The sequence below is a fragment of the Drosophila innubila genome (assembly GCF_004354385.1).
Source record: "Drosophila innubila isolate TH190305 chromosome 3L unlocalized genomic scaffold, UK_Dinn_1.0 0_D_3L, whole genome shotgun sequence".
Lineage (NCBI taxonomy): Eukaryota > Metazoa > Arthropoda > Insecta > Diptera > Drosophilidae > Drosophila > Drosophila innubila.
Window position 1 is genome coordinate 18,282,699 of NW_022995376.1, and position 15,088 is coordinate 18,297,786.

The following is a 15,088-nucleotide window of genomic DNA, read 5'->3' on the forward strand; positions in this document are numbered from 1 at the left end:
AGCTGCCAGACTGAAAAATGTTGTGGGGTGGCAGCCCCAATTTAAAAGGACGCCGCGAGAACTAACGGTGCTTTTTGTTTGTACAGAACGATTTCGAAAATATTTTAAACAATTGAGAACAATTCGACTTTACTTGAGATGGCCGACGAAACAAAAAAGCAGCAACGGCGTCGCGGCAATCTGGGAAATGGGAGAGGCAATTTCCACCAGCACATCAGAGTAGCTAGTAACCCTACACTTCCAAGTGCATGCACACTTTCCAGTTAAGATGAAATTAATTAATGTTTATTCAACTTTGCAGCGACGTCATCCATATTTTACAAAGGTTTGAAAATGAAAAAGGACAAGAAAAAGAAATTCGCGGCAGCGAAGATTGCCAAACGTTGTTAACGCAAGTTAAGTTTCGATGATGATAAGTCGCAGGAGTCTGACGGGGAAGAATCTGATGATGTGTTTAATCTTGATAATCATCGAAATGGGAGAAAATAAATTCAAGTGCGTGTGGGATGCAAAAAGAGCAAATTTGAAAATCATTTATTTTAGAATTAGTTGCTACATGTGTGGGAAATGATATGTTCATTGTGTTTCTGTTCTGGTTGGTGCAAGGGGCGGGAAGTTGATGGGTTGATTGTGGACTGTTACTTTGTCTTGGGCACAATGTGGCGTTTTGGGCGTCTGTAAACAAATAAGAAAAACACAAAATAAAACAAAATTTATATAAAAAGATGGTTTTGATTTGTATCTTAAATGTAACTTTATTTGAATACTTTCGTTTTTGTCTCTTTACTCATTAGGCATATATGTATATATTACGTGTTGTGTGTTTTTATTTTATATGGTTGCTTTATTTTTGTCAGTGTACTTAGCCAATCTTCAGTTAACTAGGCTTTACTATAGGTATTGTTCATATGTTACTTTTTCAATATATATATACATATATTTATATAAATAAGTATTATATATAATATATGTATGTATTTTATAAAAATCATCGTCATCTTCGTTTTCTTACTAAGCGCACTCGCTTTCTCATTGTGGGTCGTGTATAGTTTTTTCATTTTAGTTGTTAAATTTGTGGATTACACATATAAAAATAATTTTCAGTTTCATTCACATTCATTAACGCTACACGTATTTAAGTTATGTTGTGTGTATTTATATATGTAATTGTTATGGGGGCAGATATCTAGGGTATACACTTACTGCTAAAAACCATTAAATAGTTTCTTTAACTCATTCTTTTCATCATCTTATCTGCTTTAAGATTACCATACAATTAATTCCATTATTTTTAGAATACAAAATGGTTTCGCTCGTATCATATTTGTTTTTTCATTATCATAATCGTTATATATTTTTTTATAATTATTTTTATTATTATGTTTTGTGCTACATATTTGCGTTTATTGCTTTAATGGGCGCCTGCATTTTCATAGTACTAAAATTTCCAGTTCCATTTTTCTTCATTTCGTTATAATCTTTAATTTTTTTTTGGTAAAGTAAAGTTACAGTTAGCGGGCAAAGTAAATGTTCGATTCATAATGATAATTTGTTAAAACGTTTATTTCGTTTTTTCGTTTGTTTCTCTTTTGGCACATATTACCGCATTCATTGCCATCTATGTACTACTTGTTTTGCTCAACAAGTGTTTTGATCATAATTCATCATAAATAACAACACATCGTACATATACATAATCGCAAGTCAAAGAGTCTTTACGAAACTGAGTGTTCAAAAACAAGTGAAGCGTGAACATGGACATGAACTTGGGCGTGGTCTTGTGATAGTCTTGATTATATAAATATTTATGTTAGCAACGTTTTATTTCATATTAGAATAAATGAAAAATTGTACATTGTTAGCGAGCGCAAATTAAAAAATGCTTTTGCATGGATATTACACATCGATATTTTAAGGTTTCCACTATTCTGTTCTACTGTCTCTCCTCTCTGGATAGTTTTTCTTTTTTTTTTTTTGTTTTTCTTTTCTAAAGTGTATCAAGAAAAATTTGTTCTAAAATGTCAGTCTATTGCGCAAGAATCTACTTTTGTGATCGGTTTTCATATACACCGAGTTTCTAAATTTAATTTTATATGTTGCTGTATTTGTGTATTCTCCTGTTTTTAGTGTTTTCGTTTTTCATTATTTTTTGTTTTTGTGTTCGTTTTATATAAAAAAAATTCCCTAATATGCATTGTCATTATCATTGCAACAAATGCGATTTATCTTTCGCATTGATCGATTATTCGTTTGCTGTCCATCTCGTGTGTGTGTGTGTGTGAGTGCAAGTGTTTATGTCGCGCTGACATTTGATGTTAGCTCGATAAGACCTACATACATACATACATTACATATGCCCAGAATTGGGATCATTGTCACGCTAGTGCCACTACATACTGCTAATTGCTACATCTACGGGCTACTTCCTGGCTCGATAAACGGGGGCAAGGACTTAACCTAGCTTCGTATACGCGTATGCGGCAATTACGCCAACAACAACACCTGCCGCAATATATGTGAGTAATGACCTTCGTTTTTTCGCCGCCTGCTGATTGTCCTCGTTCTCTCGCTGCTTCCGTTTGATTTCGTTGACTTTCTGCTCCAGATTTGCTTGGTATTCGTTGCGTTTTCGTCGCTTCAGCTCATCTCCGGTACTACAGTAATTGCAAAAGTATTTATTAATAGCATTCAATATGATTAAATTCGATTATATATATATACACATACCTCGTTGTTAAATCAATGCCATTGACCTTGTGCTGCTCTACTGCCGTTGGCTTCTCGCTGTTTGCATTAACATCATCTTCATGTGGCTGCAACAATGTCAGATTGCCATTGGGTTGCTCCAGTTTATGTTCATTAATGTTCTCGTACTCCTCGTCCTCATCATCGTCGTCGTTGTCCTCATAGTCCTCATCATCATCATCACTGTCCGACTCCTGTTCACTATGCTGTGGTAACGTTGGCAACGGCGGCAATGGACGATTGTTAAGCAGACTGTCGGCCACCTCGGCATTTATGATTTCATGGTGATTAATAATTATATTATTGAGCGCATCCTTGCTGCTCAGTGCCGGCTTATCGATAAATGCATCGCCCTCGCCAATATTCTCGCCATTGGCCTGAGCAGCTCGCATGTCCAGGGATAGCACACCACCTGTGATGGGCGCCAATGGCAAGTTGAGGGAATGCGAACGCGGTGGCAGTGGCGGCGGTTGCTCATCCTGCGTGTGTGGGTCCGTGTCAGTGCTAATGATTGGCTCCTCCGCCTCAAGAAAGCTCTGTAATTTAGAATGAGGTATGATAAGCAAATTGTTGATGAATATAGACTAGAAAATAGCGCTAAGAAATGTTACTAAATTAGCAAATAGAATTAACATTCTGGCTCGGCATTAGGGTAGTTCATAATGTAGAGAAGAAAAACTACAATATTCAATTTTACCAAGTAAAAGTTAACAATAAATTATTTTTTACTATCAATAATCAACAAAAATAAGGCATAACATTAAAGCGGCTTTTAAAATTGTTCGACTTCAAAGATTGTCACACTTAATTAAAGTTTTTAGCGCCATTTCTTCTCGAGCGACTATTTGGGATACGTACGGGGTCGTTCAACTTTTTAATACCCTCGATGATTGCCTGATATGAGAAGTCCAATTGATCGGACGTCTGTATAAGTCCCAGGCGATAGCTGCGCAACTTGCACAACACATTCGCCACATTGCATTCTCCGTATTTATCCACCAGCACCAAACAACAGTCGACGAGACAAAAGGTGCCGGAGCGACCAATGCCGGCGCTGCAGTGCACCACAGCGGGTCCGACATCCTTGTTCAATGCCCCCGAATCCCGAACCTGCTGCAAGAACTTCAAAAACGCATCCGGTGAACTGGGTATGCCAAAGTCCGGCCAAGTTGTATAATGAAACTGCATAACCTCACGGCTCGTGTTCGTTTCGAGATCAGTTAATCTGTAAGAGATACATAGGAAATAATTAAATGAATAAGTTTACATTCAGTTTGTTAATTAAAAATAAATTGTTAAATAAAATAAACCAATTAACTAACTAACTGACTGCTGACATAATCCAAACTAAGCGATAACTATTCCGGGAATCATTACATACACTAATAAGTACGTGAATTAAACATCAATCAATTCTAATTTTGTCTAATCTATCTGGGATTTCATATTATTATGTCTCAGAATAAAAGTATGTTGATTAGAGTGGGTCAATTTTTTTTCGCGACAAACGGGTCTTTAAATCGTTATCGCCCCTTATTTGGGTATTTTATTTATTTATTTTTTTGTTTTAGAAGTAAGTTTCATCTATCAGACAATTAGCAATATATGAAACAGGTATAGCTTCTCCGAAAAAAGTGGAAGTTCGATATTGATTTTCTTCTTCTTCTTAGAATTCAGCGTAGACCCACTCTAATGATTATATTTAAAGAAATACAATAAAATATAAGCTTAAGCTTGAATGAAGCTATTAATTAATAAATGAAACTAATCAAATCAGCCAACAGACTTTGATCAAACTGAGAGATTACTATTCCGGGAATTCCACCATTATTATTAATAGTTAACCCAATAATTCACATAATAAAAAATGGGAATTTGACGTTAATCAATTCTAATTCTGTCTTGGCTAGCAAACTAATCTATCTGGGATTATGTTTTATTTTTTAATTTAGTGTAACCCATTTGAAGTTTATAGCGCGATCTGTGTTACTTACTTGAACCATCTACGCACAAAGTTCTGATAATTTTCGCAGCAGATCAGTTCCACGGATAAGTTGACATCCCGCAGATTGAGTGCCTGCTCGGGTCCCAGCTGATCGGGCCAATAGAGATGACATTTAATTTGCTTCTTCTCCATCAGCTTGTTGAGCATGAGAATTGCACGCGAGTTCTGCTCCCATACCATTAGCCAGAAGTGACCCACCGTATCCGGCAGCGGACCCTGTGTCAGTATATATTGACGATCGGCGCGTTCCAGCTGTAATATTTAATTGTTATTTGTATGATAAGATGGAAAAATCACAAACTCTACTCACTTTCACCAGGTTGGCATTGATGTAGTCAACGTTGCCGCGTTTCAGCACAATACGTGAATGATCATACGGATTTACATCCCTATATCGATTCAGTCCTCGATTCTGTGAACGCTCCGATTCCAATGTGGTGAACTGTTGCTCCTTAGCCTCACGATCGCATACTTCGCATATTTCCTGCAATCACAAATGAATTGAAACAATTATGAATGAGTCCAGGGAAGTTACACTTTAATTTTGCAGTGATTCACATGAAGATAGTTTTGATTTGGGGATAGCCCTGCTACAAATAACAGCAACACCAACAACAACAATAACTACAGCTACTCACAGCCGTTGCCAATGTCTCTTATCATTATCATGGCCTAGCGACTGGCCCAAATAAACATACAGACAGAACCGGGCCATGTTGGCATGACTAATTGGTCAAAATGTGCTATATACTCATTGCTAACGCTATTATCTTGGTTATCGAGTCGAAGGCAGTTTGTGGAGTTAAGTGTAATATCAACAAGTTCAATGTCGTCTGTGTCTGCATTTTTCCCCAAGTGATCCTCAGTGCTTGGTGCCAATTGCTATCCATTTGGCTACATTAAACAGTCCAATTTGTATTCAACAAATCTGATGTAGATTGGGGGATGGGTTATGACTAACGACGCTGGCGCGACATTCAAAAACAGTTTTATATTGTAAATTTTTGTTGAGTTATATGCGACGCAGTTATTTTTGATACTGCAGTGGAAAAATCAGCTGTTAATTGTCAGCTCGTCATTAAGTAGGTGAATCAGATTCAAGTCGTCAAGTCGTCAAGCCGCTCCTCCATAATCAGCACAAATTGAGGCTGACGACTGACGATTGTTATGAAATACAATTGCAAAGAACATTGCCCGATAACAGCGACACAGAGAGAGAGAGAGAGAGAGAGAGGCAGATGAGAGAATGCGAGAAAGGAGGAGTTTAATTCAAAGCAACAATGTAATTTATTTAATGTCGATTAAATGATGTCAACAAATAAATATACGTGCTTAAAGATAAAATTAAATTAAATATAATAAGCGCTACTTTAAGCATATTTAACTGAAGTGGTTTAATAAACAAACATTAACAACTGTTTGTTGTTAAGTTACAAGTACTTTAAAGTTCACTCATTATTTTTTTATGCTTTTTGATTATGCAGGTGACCCTCTACGTGCATTTGCAGCAACATTGTTAACGTGCAACAGTTGTGAAATCTGTGCCGTTGTTGCAACAAGAAAATACCGCTGGAATTTCCAGAGCATGGCCAAAGCATGCGGGCACAACTATAAGATACCTTGTACCTCGTTTAGAATCTAAGCATTATGTACTCTTTTACATATGTAAATAATCTTTCTATGTATCAAAACATAATTTAAAGCGCAATCTGAATTTAAATTTAAGCTTTTATACAATTATTAAGGAATAATTTAGTCCTTGTATTCAGTTTAAATAAATAATTCTTTGTTTACTGCTTCTTGTGGATACCCATCACAGGTCAATATACCCCAATTGACACCACATTTACAGGGTATACAAATTGCATGCTGCATAAATTGCAAAACCAATGTGTTGTTGTTGTTCTTATCATAGGCACAAAACAACGCATTAAAGCTCCCCCATAAAACGGTACTGTGTTACCAACAAAGTAGTGTGTATGTATTAAAGTGGGCATAAAGCATAGCAATTTAATACTGCTTTTGCTGTTATTATTATTTTTATTATTATAATTTATTTTCTGTGTGTTGTTGGAGCGGCATAATTCATTGTAAAAACGTTCAATTGCACAAAGAAAACGCTTTCAAGCGAAAACAATTAGGATGCCAACAAGCTTGGCTTCGGTTGGTTTTAGTATATCGAAGTTTTTGGTTATTTTTTGGTTTTGTTACTGATTTAGTTGGAAAATTAGATTATCCTCGCAGCACACAAAGGACCCAACCGAAAAAACTCACACACACACACAGCGAAAGAAAGAAGGGGCGAGAAAGGCAAACAACAACAAATTGCGTTCATTACACAAAAATTCAAAGATACACACACACACACAGACATTGAGATACAGACACAGATACACGCAGGCAATGTCATCCTAACTGCGAAGTTAAATTCCGTGAAATCCAAATTCAAAAGAGTGGCATAGACGACGATGAAGCGGGCAAGAGCAACAGCTGAAGACACATTTCGCCGGAACTGGTCATAAAGCAGAAACTCCAGCTCTGCTTTTGGGCAAAGACGAAAGACGAACGACGAGCAGCAACGGGAGGGAGGCAAAATGAAACCCAGGCCAGATCCAAGCCCAGACGCATGCCCTTTGTGCCAAGAATTCTTTAAGTGACTGTATGTGTGTGTGTGTGTATGCGTGTGAAAAATTGAAACTACTTGCAACGGTACTGCAAACTTTTTTGAACGAAAGCTCGTCGAACTCTGGCCACATTGTTATTTACACATAGTAAAGACTTGGACGTCACTCAAACTCTTTATAGCCTATTTCTGTTAAGTGCGAATGAGTGTAATTTACATACAGTTAGTCAAATCAACAATGTTACACACACATTTACTCTTGCAAAATATATATATTACTATATTTCTTATTTTATTGTTCTTGCTCTTAGAATAACAAAATGATTACTGTTGCATTCAACTATTTTTAAGAATAAAAAAGAAACATGTACATGTAGGTAAATTTTCATTTAGTCAAAACACTTTTCTGACTAGCTGTATGTATGCACATGCAAAATACGTATGTAAGTAGCAATTCAATTATCAACAGGCCGCAATCAAAACAAATGAAATCCCAAAACATACATATGTTTTTCCTAGAACTCTGTGTACGAATATACCGACAACAAATTCGCGGAACTCCAAATGCCAAACGACGACGCGTTCGTCTTTTATCAATAATAATAATAAACGTCGAAACAAATATTTTCGGCAATCTTAATCGTAAACTCTTCCCTTGAGTGGAAATGATTATTATTATTCCAGGTACGCATTTGGCGGACGAGCGGCGCAAAGTCTACAAGAAAATGGCCACAGTAATCAAAAAAAAATTTGAGCGAATTGCAATTCACAAGGAAAGAGAAAAAGCAGAAACAGCAATAGCAACAGCCACAACCACAGCAGCAGCATCCAAGCGAGAGCGCATGCAAAGTGCAGCAGGTGAGCGTCTGTGTATGTGTGAATGTGCCTGGGTATGTGTGTTTGAGAGAATGTGTCTGTGAAATTTCGGGCAAACGTTGCGCGAGCGCCACAAACTCAAGCCAAAGACCGGAGTTGGGCTGGCTCTACTGTTGTTGTTGCTGCTGACCAACGCCGACACCAAAAGCTACAAATACAAGCGCACGCTCACATGACAGCGACAACAACAACACATCACAACAACAATAATAGCGCAGTGGGGCTGACCGTGAGCGGCGTGTAGACACACAGACTCACTCGCACACACACACATGCAATGATAGGTATGCATACATACATACATTATGTAGTTGTTGCTTTTGTGTGTATTGTTGTTGGTGGTGTTGGTGTTGGAGGCATCGGCATCTGCAGAAGCCTTTTGCGCACTCATCACATTTTCGTGGAAATTGAATCAAAAAGGAATAAAAATTGTATGAGCGTTTGAGTGTATATGTACAAATATGCATTTGATGTGTGGTTGTATTTTTATATACATACATATGAATATAAATGTAGTTGGGAGTGTGCTCGTGCTCTGCTTCTCGCCTCAGTTTAACTGTGCCTCTTTTTGGGTATACAAATATACACAATAATAATATGGAACTCACCTTGTAGTATCGCAACCATCCCGATCCAGTTTTTTTGTCATTATATTCCTGTTCAATTTTGAGCCTAGCGGGCGTGTTATCCTTTGTCGGCGCTGTAGTTGCCTTTTCACTCATTGCGCACTCGTTTGTGTTAACTTGTTACTTTGGAATTTTGAGTAATTTGTAATGTTTGCTTGCTTTTCTTTCCTTTCGTTTGCGTTTTGTTTTCGACACACCGACACCGACACACGACTGAGACGAGTAAATAGTGCGTAAGAAAATTTGACTACTACGACGACGGTCTGACGGTTCTGTTGTCTGTCTGTCCTGTCTGTTGCTATCTCGCTGGAAAGTGTGTTGGCGGTAATTGTATATAAATAACTAAGTACAAGCGATTAAACTTTGCCACATTATTCACAATTATCGCGTTAAAACACCCAAGTGCGTGCGTTTTTAGTTTTGATTAGTAATGCACTGTTGCCAACTTAGCTATTTTACAGCTAGATCTAGCTATTGTCAGAGTTCGTTTGCTAAAAAAATTTAGTAATGTTGTACCAGTGCTGCCAACTTGTTTTAATCGTCATGTCACAAGAAAAACGGTCTGGCAGTCTTGGTTCGCGGATTTAAGCTCATTTTTATATTGTGATCAATTTCGAAATGTATTAAAATTTGCAATTTTTATAATTTTAGAGCTAGAATTGAAAATTGTTGCACAGGTTACGTTAGCGTTTTGTCGAGTTTGTGGATTAAATTAAGTTAAACTAAGGTACACATCTTTTTCTGAGGTTCAACATAATCTCAGCGTTCATAATAAAATTCTACTTTACTTTATCTAATTTCAAATTAAAAATTTTCTTTATTGCTAATATTTTTGCCTTGGTTCCCAAAAACCAAGCGATTGATTCTTGAAAGACATCCTTTGACTTTTTCTCTAATTTCGAAGTTAGAACTGTGCAATGTTACATACTGGTTTCAAGTTTAATTTGTGTAATTATTTCTTAGTTATAATTAAATGTTAATTAATAAATTTTTATTTAAATTGTGCGCCATGTTACTGCGGCGAATTTACCACTTTATCGATTCAACTTTTATCGGCAGCACGTTCGCAACAAGTTGGCATGTCAATAATTGAACAGCTGTTGGTCGCGTAATATTTTTTTCAGTTTTGAAAAATAAAATATGTTAAAAACGCGTATATTTCGTTTAATACGTGACAAACGCTTAAGCGTGCCAATCTTGCGTGGTTTTCACCATGAATTCACCAAACCTGAGCCGCAGGCTAAACCAAATGTAAACAAAGAAGCGGAAAATTCGAGCGCGTCTTTTGTTGCTGGCGGCGTGCAAAGCAAATACAAAGTTTTCCGTGATGAAGAGGCAACTGAGATCTTTGACGTGGAGGAGGCGCGTTACCAGGAACGTGAACTGCCAGTGGAAGCCGAAGAGGATCAGTACATGGGTCTAAATCTGAAGAGCAAGTTAAGTCAGATAAATAAATATTCTTTTTAACTGATGTCTGTCTCTTGCTAGGAGGCGTTCATGGTGTTTTCGATGTGGAGGATCTCGTGGAGTTGTTACGCAAGGAGAATGTTGACGATATCTTTGTATGCTATGTGCCCGAGGAGCTGAAGTATGTCGATCATTTAGTCGTGTGCAGTGCCCGCAGTTATCGACACATGTTGGCCACGGCGGGATTTGTGCGCCGCATGTTCAAAATAAAGCGCGCTAAGGGAGACATATTACCCCGCATCGAGGGCGAGAAGAGTCATGACTGGATGGCCATGGATTTGGGTGTGTAATGAAGCGGGTCTTGTCTCAGACAGTGGTTAAACATTTCAATTTTACAGGCAACATTGCTCTTCACATATTCTCGCCAAAGGCACGCGAGGAATATGATCTGGAATCTCTGTGGGCCATTGGCGCGCAGTACGATCCGGAAAGTCAAAAGCCGCAGAATCCGCTGGGCAACATATTCATGGCCCAGTTACCAAAGTCTGAATAAAAACATGTTGTGAAGTGAAAGAATTTAATAGATTCACTACCAGACGACGGCATCGTCGGATAGCTTCTTATGGAAATCATAGAGACTGGGAAAGACATGTTTCCTGTTAATGTCCACGCCGTATTTCTTCTCCAGATACGCATAGCTCTTCTCATGCACCAGGGCTGCATGCCATCCCACCGCCTTGGCACCCAAATAATCTGTGGTTGGTCCATCGCCAATGTGCAGGCATTCCTGCGGCTTCAGATTCTCCAATCCCGACTCGGACATGGCACGCTCAAATATGACAGCCTGTGGCTTCTCCGCCTTGACAGCGTACGAATTGATGGCAAAGTCCAAGTACTGATCCAGTTTTGTGTTGCGCAGCAGCACATCTAGTCGAGGATCAAAGTTGGCCACGACGCCCACTCGACATGGTTTGCCCGTCTGCGAATGTTTGCGCAGTTGCTTCAGGAGATCGATGCTGCCGTTGCAAGGCTGCCAGCAAATTGATGTCTTGTACAGTTCCAGCAAATGATTGGAAAAGTTTTCCAACTTCTCCGCGGGTATGGGAGCACCGCTTTCCGCAAAGGTGCCTTTGAAGCAGAGCAAATCAGTAAAGAAATTCAACTTTTGCCCTTTGGACATGGATCGTTGCAAGTTTATCGCCTACCTGCTATCAGCTGACGCCACCAATGCTGCCACTCAAGTCGCGGTGACGTCTCACGGCCAAAATTCGGATAGTCTCGGTTCATCTTGTACCTGCAGATAAAGTAGAGATTTAGTACAAGTTGAACTATTGTTATGTGTTCCTGGTTTACCCACCAGTTGGCTTTGTAGTTCTTGGCCAGCTCGTTGTTATCACAGCGTGCTCCAAAGAGCGCTCCAATCTCACCATATTGTTTGCCTGGACTGGTGCGAAATTGCAATAGTGTATTGGTTACATCAAAGGTTATCAATCGAAAGCGATTCAAGCTGCGCATCTTTGCTGTGGGTCGATCGTTTATTCGTTCTCTATAATGGCCTGACACCGATTAACTTGTTAATTTTCGCCTGCGCTGCGTTTGACTGTGATTCTCGAACTACGTGTGCCGAGTCCATAATTGTTTTCTATGTCCGCTGTCGACGTCGCTGCCACAGCTGTCGCTGCTGCTGCTGCTGTCGTTTTCTTATCAGTAACATATTTATATGGCTAATCTTTTTTCTGTATGTGTGCGCTTATATCTGGAACTGCTTAGCAATTCATTAATGACAACTCCTCATAATAGCTAAACTTATCAGTTAGTAGCCTATGCTAATAAGGTTAATATAGATTTGGATTGCCAATGTCTATATTAGTCGCAATAGATAAAAACAAAAACATAATCATTTCTTATCAGCTAACTGCTGAAAGACGCTGCCAGCTGGCAGAAAAAAGTTACCGTTAACTGTAACGTCTGGCAGCCTTGAAAAATGATCTAGATCAATTTTATTTTATTGCAACAAGGATTCTTTGAAGCATTTTTTTAAATTTAGATGTTAATTTTTAAAATTTTTCAAGAATTTTTGTTGAATGAGATGTAATTAAAAAAAAAAAATACCACCTTTATTTAATCTAAAATCAAAATTAATAAATAATTATTTGATCTCGTTAGTTTTTTAAATAATTGTTTGCTTTAAATTTAAATCGCGCGCCGGAAATGATCTTTCCAAGTCGCTCACAACAGTCTGGCAGCCTTTATTTCACAGCTGAGAGTTTGCTGTTTAGCCAAGTCACAAACCTGTTTGTGAGCGGGCATTTTAAATTTGAATTGTGATTTCCGTTTTCAGCTGCAACGTACATTTTGTCGAAAATGTTTTTGTTGCTGTTGTTGTTATTGTTCGTTTCGAGGCCAACGCAACAGTCGGCGACATTTTGCCGAAAAATGTGTAAAAGAAACTTGGCATATGGAAGACGTGTCAGTTATATTAATGCTCGTGGGAAGCAACAACAAATGAGAAAAAAAAGCATCAACAACAACAACTGAAAGAATTGCACGTATCTGCCGTTTTGACCTACCAAAGTGTCTACCTGCCTCAAGTTGCCGCCGACTCTCAATTGTGCAATTGGCATGTTCACAATTATGATGAAGATTATAGTATGATGATCAGCTGAGCTCAAGATAAAAACATTTTTATTTATAAAGAAATGTTAATGAAGTTTTAGTCTATTAACTAGTAAGAGTATTAATGCTTCGGTGTGTCAAAATAAATAAGTTATCTGCTTTTTGCTGTATTTTGTCGCTTGATTGGATCCGGTTGCTTTTGGTGTGCATTCGTCGAGGACCAATTACAAATGAAATTGGCGATGAAAGTAGCGGACAGACAAATTTGTATCCTTTTATTGGTGAACGAGAGGCATAAAATATAAGGCACAACAACAATGACAACAACAATGAAATGCATACATATGTAAATACATACATACATAAGTGAAATGCCGTATAAGGCATTCAACGAAATTCCAGTGAAAACACACACATAAAAATAACAAAAGCATAAATTCATTCATACCCAAAGCGGCGGCTGCACCGACACCGACCGACAGCTCCCAACAATAGCCCAACAACCTCAAACCCAATGGACCAAAAGTGCTGCCCAACACACACACACACACACACACGCACACACTCACACACACATACTTACATACACAACTACAACTTCTTTGTTGTGTGCACTTCAAACTTAATGCGGGACTCGGGAATGGAAAAAGGGATTCGGATCGGGAATGGACCGCATCGTTTTGGATTCTTGTTGTGGTCGGCAATTCTGTTGATTTCTGTTGACTCGCGCGCGCCTACAAAAAGTTAAAAAAAATCAAAAAAAAAAAAAAGTGAAAAAGAAACAAAGAAATGTCTGCTTATTTAATCTTTTGACTGCGCCCAGTTCGCAGCACTTTTGGTATTTGCCAATTTTGTTCGTTTTCGCTATAAATAAAGTATCAATTTGCCTTAGCCTTCTTAGGTTCGGGTTTCTATGGAAGGGCAACAACGTTGGCTCCAAAAACTGTGTAAATTCCACACATTCCGGCCCTGAATGCAACAATATTTATTTGGCCCAAAATCAACGTGATACCAAGAAATGGCCAGGTATTAATGGAATTTATTAAAAACTTCATTTTGAGCTTTGGTATGTCATCTCTGGCATTCACATTTAATCAACTTGCTGAATGTATTTAAATCTAATTACTTATTTAGTTGTGAAACACTTGATTAGAACAAGATAACTTAAATGGTTTCATTGCCATTGTTTCCTTGTTCCTAAATTCCTTGCTATTACATTGTAAAATATCCCTTAAAAGTTATCTGCCTATTACTACAAAATATTGAAAGAGGGTTAAGAACCAAAAAATCTGTCAACTTAAACCTTTTTGTGGAAAATTCGGCAAAAACATTTTTTTTAATTGTCAATTTAAATTTGTTTCAAACATTTTTAGTTGTCCTACAACTTTTAACAGTCAACCAATTTTATAATACAATGGCATTTTGATCATTGTTTGAGATTTTTATTCAGTCTGCATCTGAATTTAGTTAATTTCAGAAAATTATTTATTTGAAACTTTTTTGAAATATTTTAACTAAATAGCATCACTTTCAGCCTGTGTGAAAAATTAAGCAATTTGCATAAGGAACTTAATTTTTATTATCGTCTGACCTCTAAATTGATTATGAATCTAAATGTTGACATATAAGAATGGTTCTTAAAATTTTCAATAAAGCGTTTTTAATGAACATTAAATTTTTTATCATTAATCGTAAGTATGTGTGTTTAACCGTAGTAAACAAAATTACTTTATATTCAAAGAAAGAGTAAATGTTTGAAAATGTACTTTACGTTTTAACCCAAGTCCTTATTTTATTCAACTTTAAGATCAGCTAAATTATTAACTAATGGATAACTCGACGATTTACTGACATATGTCCTACCCAATGATTAGTATTTACCTTCATTTTAACGCCAACTACTTAAGTTGCAAAAAAAAAAAGAAGAAAAAAAGGCCGCCCAACTTTCAACAAAAACTTTCCCAAGAAAATTAACCAAGCAACCAACTCAACCAAGTCAAGTCAAGCCGAGCCAAACCAAGCCAAGTCAACCAGCCAGTGAGCCAGTCAGCCAGCCAGCCAGCCAGCCAACCAACCAATAATAATAAAGTCAATGACTCCCATGGAATTTCATGTTGGCCCTTTTCGAAATGTGTCTGCCAGTCGGTCGGCCCAACTCCAACTTGGCTGGCTGGCTGGCTGGCCGACTGG

At 37.7% G+C, this 15,088-nt stretch overlaps 3 protein-coding genes and 1 long non-coding RNA gene across 5 annotated transcripts; 1 reads left to right on the forward strand and 3 right to left on the reverse strand.

Moving 5' to 3' along the window:
- Positions 1–502: 502 nt before the first annotated feature.
- LOC117787104 (tyrosine-protein phosphatase non-receptor type 61F) lies at positions 503–9,299 on the reverse strand. Of its 2 annotated transcripts, XM_034625548.1 has the most exons (7): positions 8,858–9,299; positions 5,061–5,234; positions 4,740–5,002; positions 3,604–3,970; positions 2,728–3,281; positions 2,529–2,654; positions 503–675 (listed from the first exon to the last, which is right to left on the reverse strand). In XM_034625548.1, the coding sequence occupies exons 1-7, from the start codon at positions 8,969–8,971 to the stop codon at positions 639–641; spliced, it is 1,635 nt and encodes a 544-aa protein (XP_034481439.1). In that variant the 5' UTR covers positions 8,972–9,299; the 3' UTR covers positions 503–638. The 2 variants fall into 2 exon arrangements, with proteins under 2 accessions (XP_034481439.1, XP_034481438.1); XM_034625547.1 differs by lacking the exon at positions 503–675 and having other exon boundaries at positions 736–2,654.
- LOC117787109 lies at positions 6,945–7,364 on the reverse strand. The gene is made up of 2 exons (XR_004617666.1): positions 7,113–7,364; positions 6,945–7,019 (listed from the first exon to the last, which is right to left on the reverse strand). It is a non-coding gene; the product is annotated as an uncharacterized LOC117787109 (long non-coding RNA).
- A 656-nt stretch (positions 9,300–9,955) lies between the features above and the next one.
- Positions 9,956–10,855, forward strand: LOC117787107 (mitochondrial assembly of ribosomal large subunit protein 1). Its single transcript, XM_034625551.1, has 3 exons — positions 9,956–10,307; positions 10,364–10,624; positions 10,681–10,855. Exons 1-3 carry the CDS (start codon positions 10,016–10,018, stop codon positions 10,833–10,835), a joined length of 708 nt encoding a protein of 235 aa, XP_034481442.1. The 5' UTR covers positions 9,956–10,015; the 3' UTR covers positions 10,836–10,855.
- On the reverse strand, positions 10,843–11,899 carry LOC117787106 (rhythmically expressed gene 2 protein). The gene is made up of 3 exons (XM_034625550.1): positions 11,640–11,899; positions 11,488–11,576; positions 10,843–11,410 (listed from the first exon to the last, which is right to left on the reverse strand). The coding sequence occupies exons 1-3, from the start codon at positions 11,795–11,797 to the stop codon at positions 10,872–10,874; spliced, it is 786 nt and encodes a 261-aa protein (XP_034481441.1). The 5' UTR covers positions 11,798–11,899; the 3' UTR covers positions 10,843–10,871.
- Positions 11,900–15,088: the final 3,189 nt, after the last annotated feature.